Source organism: Centroberyx gerrardi, chromosome 22 (genome assembly GCF_048128805.1).
Source record: "Centroberyx gerrardi isolate f3 chromosome 22, fCenGer3.hap1.cur.20231027, whole genome shotgun sequence".
Classification (NCBI taxonomy): domain Eukaryota; kingdom Metazoa; phylum Chordata; class Actinopteri; order Beryciformes; family Berycidae; genus Centroberyx; species Centroberyx gerrardi.
The window spans coordinates 20285365-20297827 of NC_136018.1; the positions used below are offsets into that span (position 1 = coordinate 20285365).

At 44.2% G+C, this 12463-nt stretch overlaps 1 protein-coding gene across 5 annotated transcripts in view; it reads right to left on the reverse strand.

Moving 5' to 3' along the window:
* Positions 1 to 12463, reverse strand: part of ntng1a (netrin g1a) — a 95557-nt gene that overhangs the window by 9900 nt on the left and 73194 nt on the right. Inside the window, exons 4-6 of one of the 5 annotated variants that reach the window (XM_071904174.2) lie at positions 7879 to 7905; positions 3729 to 3773; positions 589 to 756 (exon numbers count right to left, since the gene is read on the reverse strand). In XM_071904174.2, coding sequence (XP_071760275.2) covers positions 589 to 756; positions 3729 to 3773; positions 7879 to 7905 — 240 coding nt within the window. Of the gene's footprint in view, positions 1 to 588; positions 757 to 2582; positions 2603 to 3728; positions 3774 to 4038; positions 4048 to 7878; positions 7906 to 11209; positions 11221 to 12463 lie in introns of all 5 variants that reach the window. The other 4 variants (XM_078291280.1, XM_078291278.1, XM_078291281.1 and 1 more) reach the window with 4 other exon arrangements.

Sequence of the window (12463 nt, forward strand, 5' to 3'; positions counted from 1 at the left end):
CTCTAAAATGACCACAGGACACTTCGGGACTTAGGTGACAGCATCGAAGAATGACCTTATTACCGCTGCTGATACTTGATATTGATATATTGTTAGGCGTTTCCATTATTTTGTCCACCCTCTGTAAATCAGATCATTCATTCTCTCACCTCTACATCTACATGCTGTAAAGAACTTCAACTTTGGTTTGCCTTATTCTTCTTAAACACAAGCTAGCATCTAGAAACCAAGTCTAACAACCCCAAATCAGTCTGCAGATATTCATACCATGGCAGAAAGGAATGAGTGAAAATCAGTTTTAGCAAGTTGAATGACTAAGGCCTTTTGTAAAACACTCACTCTGGGAGGGTAATGATCATCGTGTGAAAGCAAAAGAAGCAAAGAAGGAAGAGGAAGTGGAGACCAGTGGACATGGAGGCAGTCAGGAACGCAGAGGTGAAGTTGTGAAGGGATGAAAGGTGACAGTTTCTCTGGTGATGAGTCAAAGACAGGAGGTGAAGCAAAGTGTTCATGTATGTAAAAGCAGGGTGCTAGTGGCAATGAAAGGGGGGTGCAGGTGGTGGTGGTGGTGGGGGGGGGGCGACTAACCTATGCACACATTTTCATCGTCCAGTTCTGCCGAGGAATTGCGGTAGTAGCCCAGCTTGCATAGCTGGCAGTGCTGGCCCCTAGTGTTGTGCTTACAGCTCACGCAAATGACGGTGTTTAGCAGCTCGATGTAGCTGCATCGGTTGGAATGGCCGAAGCATTCGCAGTCTTGCAAAGAGAGAGAGAGGCAGGTGGCGGTGAAGGGAGAGAAGAAGAAAGAGGGAAAGAGACAGAGAGAGAGAAGATAGAGAGACGCGGTAGGTTGTGTAGGTGTGGCTGTTGCTGCGAGTGCTACGGCGGCGGAGTTAGCAAAAAAAAGTTCGAGCGAGGCACCATGGGCATGCGAGGTTGAGAATGGAGAGACTTTGTGTTAAGTTGTGGGAGAGGAGGAAGAGATGTTGGGGAAGAGATGAGAGGTGATTAGTCTGGCATGGGCACAGCCCAAGTTAGAAAAGACACCACACAAGAAAGCACGGCGTTAGTAGGACTCGGAGAGATCACATCACGTTCAAGCACACCACAACAAGATGATGAGGGGAAGGCTCCGAGATGATGGCACAAACAGAGACACTGTCACGTCAGGAACCACCACACAGCGGAAGGCAGGTCAAACCATGACTGAAATGTAGCTTTTATCCCAGGGAATGGTGTGGCAGGTAGGAGTTTTGAAATTGATGTCTTAGCTGATCTGTGATGTCTGTGATGTCTAGTTTGAAGTAAGGGGAGAAGAGGATGAGATGGAACTTTTCGTGACACTTCTGTACACACTGTCCAGAACCCTCTGTGAATTCTAACACACGAAACCCTCACGTCATACAACAAATATTTCCGATATAGCCGGACAGCTGTTTTTTTTAAGCGTTTATAGAATTACAGAATTACAACCCCTCCTTGGAGAGGAGATACCGTCCTCACTAAAAGCTTTGCAATGCAATCAATAAGGCAAATGAGCGTACGGTGAATTGCAGCTGGGCCTTTCTTAAGTGTGTTATGCTGTGCTAAATTAGACAGTTGGATATGGAGTTGTAGTCGGAGAGGGGACTGCAAAACCTCATGCCGCAGTCACACACTTTGCTATGACACTCAGTGGCAGTCCTGCCCTAAGGGGTGGAGGGGTTGTGGGTGGGTTGGCGGGGGGGGCAGGCCCAGCTCAGGCCTCTCAGAGCAGGGATCAATCTGCCTCGCTGAGCGACCGCTGACACCATGTGTCACAACGCCGACAGATGTGACCCTTAAGCCTCGCTGGCAGCCGCTTGGACAGAAAGCCCACTCAGAGATCCAGGATAGGGGGTTGAAGGGGACGGGAGGAGGAGGGAGGGGGGGGGGGTGCTTTCGTCCAAGAGATTGTGGTTATTAAGGATCTGTATTGAGGTCAGGTCTCTCCGTCCGGTTACTAACCGCCAGACAAGCCTGGAAAATGAAGGAGCAGCAGTCTAGTCCACTCCACCCCCTTCGCCTAAAGCAGAGAGTCCTGTCCAAGTATACGCTAAGTTCCCCTACATTAGATGCCTCGCTCTCGCAGACATACTCTCAGAAGACAAATAATCTCTCCTTTCCAGAAATAGGCTAAGGTCATAAATCATGCACGCATGGGGAATAAAAAGTCTCGAGTCCCCGAAACACATTCCCCAAAAATAGTTGTGGTTTGCAACACCCACTTTATTTGCACTGAAAAAGATATGATTCCAAGGGACTTTTATAGTGTTTAGAAACAATTCCATAGACGAACAAATTCTGAATGTGTCCTGGGCGGTGAAAGCCATCAGTCCAACACCAGAGTTGGAGATATGGATACAGCGTGCTCATTGGTCGGTCTGTGCATTGGGGCTGGTTCTGCAGGATTAGGGGGGGCCTACAGTTGCACAGAAACGGCTCATTTTCAATTCATACAGTGAGATGGCTTGGGTGACATCTGGGGGCAATGTATGAATTCCGGAGCTCCTACCTCGCTTGCTGTTTGCAACGTGGACAGAAGGGGCAGTGGACAATGCAACTTGAGGAGCTACTAGACAAACTAAAAAGAAAACAAACAAAACATGATATTGCCATTAAACATAAAAAAAGTAATATCAGAGGATTGAGAATACTGAGAATCAGGCATAATCATAAATCTAATAATAAAGAAATGTACATGTAGTAATGATTAAGAAAAATAAGGAGTGACATTACCACGCAAGCCGGCTGCACGCAGCAGCATCTATTACAAATGCCATACAGTAGATGCCGAACAATTCCCATATTTGGCCCCTCTTTTATGCTCCGTTCCATTAACAAGTGTTTTGTATAATTCAAAAGCCTCTGTGTATGTTTCCCTAGATAGAAACTATCCCCTGACAGGCTACTCTCCACCTCGATGGAGGCCAGCCAAGAATTTTCACCCTATAAATCTGTGCACAGGAGCGTGGGTTGGGAAACTGGCTAGCAGAGCACACAGCAATTCTTGGATTCCTTTCCGGTCATAAAACAAACAGTGGGAATAAGAAATAATAGGCCCAACCTCTACCATTGCACCGGGTGACATAAGCCCCTGACACATACACTGTGTGCGCTTGGCTGCAGTCGTGGAAACACATAGAGCAGAGTGCTTGTTTGCTAGTTGTTTGCGAGGTGGCTGCACATCACATCTGCACGATGGATTAAACTGAGATGAGCCTGACATCAATCTGCATAAAACCACCGTGAAACCTCTCCTGCTTTTCTTCCTGCCGAGCCGAGATGGGACCGAGAATCCCTGGAAGCTCTACACCTAATTAAAATTGAGTGGGATAATCAAACTATATCCAAACGCCTGGGTGTATATGTGTGTGTGTATGTGTACATGTACAGTGCACACATTGTGGTGTTTGAGAGGATAATGCACGGCACTGCAGTGTGTTGCAACACGAGTGCCCCCTGAATACACAAGTCTCCACTGAAGGTGCCAAAACCCTTTATCATGAACAAGAGATAGGAACAGAGAAAGGATGCTTTTTCTTTTTTGGTTTGTTTAGGAAAATGCCAAAATTGGGAAGGGGGGGAAGATATTAACAATCTGCCAACAAGTACTCTTAGTCACTTTGTGCTTACTAGCTGCTTACAAACATTACGAGGTATATGAATCTGTGAAAAGATATGGTTGTTGCATAATCTTAGTTGCCTACCTTCTTTTCGGTTAGCGACACCTAGGGACGAGACATTCGGCCGAACTGCATGCAATTGAGAGAAACCAGGAGTTATTCATGTGCACTGGGCTGGTGGACATCGGATGCACTTAACAGAGAGAGTCTAGAGGGGGGACTACGTGGTAGTGGACACAGACAACTGGAGACACCAACATGTCCAGCATGGCTCAAACCAGTAGTTCAGGAAACAACAGATATGATGGGGCAGGCCTGACATGGACGAGCAAAGAGAATGCATCCCAAGACCCATCGAGGACGTTGGAGAGACGTTGTATGTAATTTGTGTGACTTCCATGGGCTCGCTGTATGCTTGTATGTCTATGGCAATGGCAATGATGAGTAAACTCAACGCAAAAGATAATGCCCTCTTAGACTTTGCACTGTCTCTGATATGTATTGAAGTCATCATTTATGCAAGCGGGTCTAAACTATGTATAGAAAATGAAGACGTTGGGGGGCATTTTGTTTAATTCATCACATTGACTATTTAATCGATATCTAATTACAGTGTATTTCTGGTGGAGGAATAACAATGAATAAATAATGGCAAGTGTTGGGACTTGGAATGACGGACTGCTGTGGGTAGCGTAACCTCATAATTACATACAAGTCGGTATTTCCGTGTCAGGGAAATACTGTGCGGTTGGAAATGGAGAGGACTCAGGCAAAGGGAGGAAATGTGGCTGTTTCCTCATCGTGCTCCTTCAGCTCGTCACTCCGTCTTTGTGTGTCCTTTCGCTTCTGACTCTGGTGAATCATGCAATCCCGGGTGATTAGTGTCCAGTGGTGTCTTGGCAAGCAGCCTATTACCCTAACTATGTGTGAATAGTGAACATGACCGCTGTTCATAAGGCCAAATCATTTTCCGAGATGTGTTTGGCACGCAGGGTAATTGTTTTAAACATTTTCCTCTGCGTTGGAGTTGAGCAAGACGTTTGCTTCGAGCTTGGTACGTCTACACACTGTGACAAGCCCCCATAGCAATACTACTCAGTGATTTCCAAACTGCATGAACAAAAGACTATCATATGTCACGTCTTATCCATTCTATTTTACTTTTTAGTGTCTCCCCAAAAAATGTTTTATAAGTGATCCTACGTGGGGGGGGGTTTGGAGTCGGTGATGACTGCTACATCTCCAGTGGGATATCACAATTATCAATGCGTTATTGTTCAGTTGTGATCACCAAATCGCTTGATGAGAGGCTCTTTTTAAAATGACAGAAGATCAACAAATAAAGAGCTGAAGGGAAAAGGGCTCGCCGCGTCACCGCTCAAGCTCTGCTCTCATATCTTCAAATTTGTGATGTGCTTGTTCTCCCTCGTTTTTATCTGCATTTACTTTGTCGCTCTGTTAAGCGTTTCGTGGCGAACCTGTTTGTTTAAAAGCACTTCATGAATAAAACTGACTCGAGAGGACATCGAGAATTACTGTGGGATGACAACACAAAATCTGCCTTATTTGATCAAAAATAAAACAGACGTGAACAAACCGCGGTGTCCTGATCTATACTGTCTAATTGGTCAAATAAGTTCATTTTTAATTATTCCGTGTTAGCAATTGATTGGATGTAATACACATCGCATCTGGGTTCCATTAATTATTTTGTTATGGGGAATATTCAGGTAAGGCGAGCTAAATGAGTAGTGACGGATTTTAATCAATGCCATGCCCATAATGAAATGCAATCTTGCAGAGCCAGAATTGTTTTTTTAAATATTAATTTCACTTTAATGGTCCGCATTAGGCAATTCTGCCTGGCTTAATAAACTTGAAATAGAATTGAGAAAAGTCAATAAGGAATTCAATTACCTTCAAACAACAACATGAAAAGTGCAGTGCTTTCTTTTCCTCCTTATTCTTGCCTCCTAGTCAGAGTTTGACATCCTCAAGGACATCCTAACATTTTTTTCTTTTTTTTTTTTTGTCCACTCTATTTTTACTTTTATTAAAGACAAAGGTATAACCCTGGTGCATGTTTGCACAGAAAGCGGCCTCATCCTCTTCGGTGTGTTTTACCAAAAGGGCTGAGTGTTTAGTGTTTAGTGTTGTGCCGGCTCTGTGGGAGGCTGCTGTTTGTTGCTGCGAGGAGACAGCTACTCGTGAGAGCTGCAAATCCCTGTAGGCCAATCTGGATGAGACGGGAAGACTTTGGCTTGTCAGTGTGTCCTTTCTGTATCGCCCACCCCCCTGACACACACACACACACACGCACACACTCATTGCCGTGCATACTCTCCCCCGTAAAGGACCTGAGGATAGATGTTGGACATGGTCTGGCCTGGCATTTGGATGGGGTGAAGAGGACTGATGTGCAGCAGGTGTATAGGTATATATAGATATATATACAGCATGTATGGAGAGCATGCACACACACACTTGAGCTATATCCACGCCATGCATGGGGTGGAAAGGACACTGAAGAGTCAGGTCTGTAGGGAGGCAGGTCTGTAGGGGAGGTGACGAAGGAGGTGGGCGGTGGAGGGTTGGAGGGTTGGTTTGGTCCTCTTGGCCCCATGTCCATTTCTGACATTAAAGTAGCATTAGACTTTACAGTCAGTGTAAACTTCCTAGCAGAGTAACATCTCTAAACTGTACAGCAGCTACCATTCTAAAGCTTGACTGAAAACCAATTTGTTTCCTCCCTGCATCTCCCACACCACTATACTTAGTATTAAAGGCAACAGGATAGGCTGTGACTATATGGTTTAAGGAATACGCTGAGTTTTTGGAGATTGGCCCGTTGGTCAATTTACCTGTTAAGTGCTGAGAACATAGACACCAAAATCATCCATGTGTCCCCGGTAGATCATTGGCTCGCTAACATGTTAGCATACACTATGTTGAGTGATAGTAGGCGACTAGCATTATCTCAAAGTGAGAACTTTTAGCAGCTCTAAAGCTAAATGGTAAGTAATCTTAAATGATAAGTTGCTAAGTGTGGCAGTTTTGTGTCAGACATTGGTAAAAATTTACATGAAATCTGATACAAAAATAACATCCTGTTTTGAACTAGCAGGGACTACTTTCCCTGTTTCCATAGGAAGTGAAGGAGGTGGGTGATGGGAGACTGTGTACAGCGGATATATACTGTATGTGGTTGCTAACCTGAAATAGTTCCAAAAATAAACCTAGCTACATCAGCTTGACAGATTGAGTTAATGATATTTTATTTTTTAAATTTCTAAATCTAAAAAGCACTCAACTTTTTATTACTAAGTGGTCAGTCTTCTTACTTTGGATTATGCTAGTAGCCTACTATCACTTGTTGTGATAGTAGGCTAGATAGTAGATGTTTGCTACAGGGTTAGCATAGAGCCAATGATTTACTGGGGACACATGGATTATTTTGTCTATGTTCTCATCACTTAATGAGTAAATTGACCAGTGCACCAATCTCCCAAAAACTCGCTGTATTCTTTTAGCACCTAGTCTGTACAGTCTTAGTCTGTACAGATTTATAATCAGAGAGGAAGGGGGCAATTTGCTGCTCAGTGTGCTGCCCCCAGTGCAGAGGGTATTCACTAAGAGAAGAGCAAGGAGAGAACAGATTGAGGAGAACTGAGCCAGACCGTGAATGCACTTTGACTTGCTCAATACAGTCCTATGGCTCCTGTATCACACAGCCTTCCAGGCAGCGGTAACTTGAGACATGGCACCTCTCCTCTTCCGCCTCCTCCTGAGGGGCTACTGGTTGACGAAGATAATACCAGCCCAGGCGCTTGCGGCTTATATTAAAATGACCTCCTGTGACATTATGCCGCCAGAGAGGTCTTGGCACTTTAATAAAGTCTAGATGCCATTTATTTATAATGCATGGGGGAGAGGAAAAAACAAATGGCATTTGGCATGCAGAGCCAGGCAAGTGTTATCTGGTTGAGTCTGGATAAGGTAAATTAATATGCCCACATCATGACAATATTCCCCCCAGCTATTACTTATCTTGCTAAAAAAAAAAAACCTGGTTAGTCAACAATTGTTGAGTTATCCTTCATGGGAAGATTGGAATCAGAAATGAACATTTGGCACCAAGTGGACTTTGGGGGTTCTGTGGTGAAGGGTGGCACGATAGGCAAAGCAAAGCATTGAGCATTCTCATAGTTTTGCTCCTTTGAAACTGTTTACTTACTAACTGGACCAATGTTATTAGGAATACCTGAAAGAGAGAGAGAGAGAGAGAGAGAGAGAGAGAGAGAGAGAGAGAGAGAGAGAGAGAAAAGAACAAATTTACATCAAGGAATAAACATGACTGATATACATACAGCTCAGCTACATTGTATAGAGCAGTGGTTCTCAACGTGGGGTCCGGGGACCACCAGGGGTCCTTGAGGGGGTTCCTGGGGGTCCCCAGCAAACTGATGAATTGTTAAACTTCACCATTATTTAATTTTCAAGAAGTTAACACAATTAGAGAATGTAGAAGAATGACTATTTTGATCATAGTTTGACTGTGATCTCTCCACCTACAATACAGATAGTCATGCAATTCTGGACAAAATCATATCTAACAATAAAAATATTTTCAGATTTGGGTCCGAAAATCTCATCAAATGGGGGTCCGTGGCCCTAATATGGACTAAATAAGGGTCCTTGATGTGAAAAAGGTTGATAGGTCAATTGGTCAAGTTCCCGCCCCGACACTTGTCACTCATCTTGATGAACTGTCTACCTTGATACAGCATCTATGAGGCTGAGGTAACCAGCCACCACAGACTGTGAAGAAGCAGTCGGTGAACGCAGACAATCTGCAATTTAAAAAAGAAAACAATACCATGTTTTTGAATGGGCTTTTATTTCTTACTGCTTTTGTTGCTGTGGCTATGACTTCCCTGCGCTGTGGCCACTAGCCTCACCTTGACAGCCACAACCCAGCCACACAAATAGAAAATGGTACACACCCCAACATCATTGAAAAGCCAATTTCAGGCAAATGGGAGGGGGATTTAGGCATGAACACACAGACTGATAATGAATATATCCTATTTATTCATTGTTATTTTAACGTCAAAAAGTTGCATGTTGTAGCTTTGAGAATCTTTTCAACACATCAGTCTTTGAAAACATGTGTTGCCACTGACTCAAGATCACACACTCGTGCCCCCACACACACACACCAAATATCAAATCGCATCATGGATGGCAAACTCTGCCTCTGAGGCCGAGGGAGGACATGTCTTATCCTGCTCGCTGCCTGTCTGTCCCTCCATCAGCCAATCCCTGGTGCCAGACAGCCACTGAGCAGATAATACAGTCTGTCTCATCCCCATGGTGACCAGATCTCTCCCACACTGGGACACTGGCTGGCTGCGGATCTGTGGAGATTGAGCCATTCGCAGGCTCCTCGCACTAATCATTTTACCATCTGAACCCGACCGGCGGCACCTTGGCTGGGGTAATTAGGATGATAGTATGAGTGGCGTTCACAGTCGCCGGGGCGAGCGCGGAATGCATGGGACCCGTTTTGCGAGATGCTGTTAGCAAGCGCTTTGCCAGTTTTTCTCCGTTTGAATTGGCGTTTTCCTCAAAGGGCGCACGAACGCGGCGCCGCCGGCGGTGTATTTTTGGACGCCATTCATTTCATTTTTTTTTAGAGGAACGCTTCGCTTTAAGTACGTCGACGCCAGCTCCGGCTTTGCTAATCGTCCGTTTGAACCGGAGCCCTCCCTCCCTCCTTCCCTCCCTCCCTCCTTCCCTCCCTCCACCGAGGAAGTCTGCCCATGAAAAGCAAACAAACCCCCTCGCCACGGGAAAGGAGGGGAAGCATGCCGGGCACTGGGAGAAATGAAAACAAGCGAGAGAGAGAGAGAGAAGAAGAAGAAATGAATAAAAAAAAAAAAGTGGCGCTTTCTTCCTCTGTAGCTCACATCTCTCTCTCTCTCTCTCTCTCTCTCTCTCTCTTTCCATCCGCTCGCCACCACACCTAAGGCTGAGGAGATACAGAGGCATCTGTGCAGGATTTGGTGTTGGTCCTTTCATCAAACGGAGCCGTCACGACGTCCCTCCAAAGCACTCAGGGGGAAACAGGAGGATTTCCTGAGTGTGTGCATATTTCTGTGTATGTGTGGACTTTGATCAAACTCCCGTCATTTATTCACTCTGCCTCTGATCTCCGCCTGGCAGCCGCGGCTAGGAGCCGAACGCGTGACCCGTCTCCGAGCCGCGGGGCGGTGGGAGCGGCGCTGACATATGGAGGCGGAGCATAATGGATGTCAAACCTCTGGGGGTGGGGTGGGTGCACGCCAAACCGGGAGACGGGAAGGACGAGGCAAGGGCAATCACAATCACAATCACCTTAATCACGGAGTACAGTTTGTGTTGGCGGCGTTGACGCAGACACATATTGAGTTTCACAGTACATACACACACATGGTGCAAGAACAACAGGTCCTCACATACAATGCAACTATGGACAGTACATACATATCACCCAACATGTATACCTGTATATACACACCTATAGGGTTTTTATATGGGTTTTTGAAGGCTGATACCAATATTTGTTGGATTGAAGCTGCCTGTATCTGATATTTTGAGCTAATATCTTTAAATTTGACCATTTTCATATCAACAAATGTTTAGTATTCAGTGATTTTCGCCAGAATTTGATCCTTGCCACGGTGGAAAAACCTCTGAAATGGCATTCAGACCATGGGACAGTAAAAACTCCATTGGAACCCAGGATGATATAAACACTAATATTGATACTAATACACCAAATTCATACATACTTGTGTGGAATCTGATCAAAATGTCTCATTAGAATCAATTCAGGTTACGGGCTTCAAGCAGTGTAATATTGATCAATTCTACAATAAATATGTAATCAATCAAACTGCATCATTTCCATCATATCAGAGGAGGATAACACTTTCCTCTATAGAGGCATATATTGCTTTATTCCCACTTAGCCAAACATACAGTATATGAATAGCGAGAGAGAGGAAGTGTATCCACTCTGTAACTGAACAATTGCCAAAAAAAGAAGAAAAAAAAAAGAAGAAGAAGCAATGCAGTGCTAAAAAGGGCCTGCTTAAGTAGCTGACAATGCAATAATACACGGGCCCTATCTACATCTAGTTTGGGAGATTAGCAGGAGCAACCACTATGTTAAATAGTGAGAGAGAGAGAGAGAGAGAGAGGTGCACTGGCTCCTGTTACAGTGGAGCAGACTTCTATTAGTGTGCATCGCCATTCTGTAAGTTCACAGCTTGAACAGAGGGAACAGAAAACATTCTTCATAGCAATATTTATACATAGAAAATATTCACACAGCGCCGCGGCTACCTTGCTGCTGTTTGCCTCGAGCTAAAAAAAAGTATGGTGACACTTTGCTTGAATTTGTTTGTTATAGCACACTATGAGTCATACGCATATCATAAGCACATTAGAATGACATCATAACTGCATCAGAAAATGTCATATACATATAATACATATATATAATACATCATGAATCTGACATGAGGCTGTTCTAAGTAATGCATTTCCCACTGAAACGTATATACTGTATATATTTTGTTTATAAGGCATTAAAATATATTATGAGCTTTGGAATTCGTATTAGTTTGCCACAATGTCTTATAAATAATTCATGAACTCATTATATTATCTTATCAGATGAAGACAAAATTTAATATAATACATTTACTATGAGCTGTAAATGTTAGTATGGCATACTAATGACCTTATCATAAACTTATCATATTGCTTAAATAAAGTGAGATCAACTAGATCATTATATATATTGTATATATGCATCTACTTTTATTATGAGTTGTAAAATAAATGTATGATAATTCCTTATGAGATGCTTATAATGTGTTCTAAACAAATAAAGACAATGGTTCCAATGGTAAATAATACTTAACAGCCTCATAAGCTGCTCATGCCAGATTCATGATGCATTATTATGCATTATGACATTTTCTAATGTAGTTAAGATGTCATTATAATGTGCTTATAATGCGTATAATATGTTAGAACCAACAATTGACGGATTAAAGCTTGTCAATTCAAGCAATAAATACAATCTATCACTCCTGCAGTGCAGTGTGGGCCAACATTTTTTCTCCCGGGTCACGGTCCCGAACACCAGCGGCCTGTCAGTGCAATTATTTCCCTGTTTTATGCGCAACCTGCGGGGTCCGAGCAGATGTCCGGGATCCCATGTCGGGGTCATTCGATTAATTTTCAATCACCGTCGTTTCCAATCCCCTTCACCTGCCTCGGCCCCGCCATTACGGGGCACGGCTCCAATCTAATTTGGCCCTATCTCGCAGGAAGAGAGCATTAGGAGCTGCTTATGTTGACGGCGCGCTCCATCGATTTTTTATGAGCCCGCGCGTCTCGGGGCCGGCGAACATGATCTCGCTAAACATGATCTCTGCCGCGTGTGGGGTCAGCACATGTGACAGTAACACACGCACACACATACAGACGCATATATACACACAGATGAGGAAGTCAAGTGATTTCAAATGAATCTCGCTTCACGGCGCACTTCTAGTTTTAGTCCTAGAGACGTTCATCCTTCGTCGGTTCGATTCTGGTTATTATCCCATCGTCCAGCTGAACTCACACTGTGGCACTCCATCTCCACAGTCCACCCATCACTAATGGATTATCATTAAGCCGTGGTAAACACGTTCTCCCACGGATCTATGGGTTTTACATCGTAGGCGCACGTCCTCGTTCCCTCACTGAACAAGCCAGTC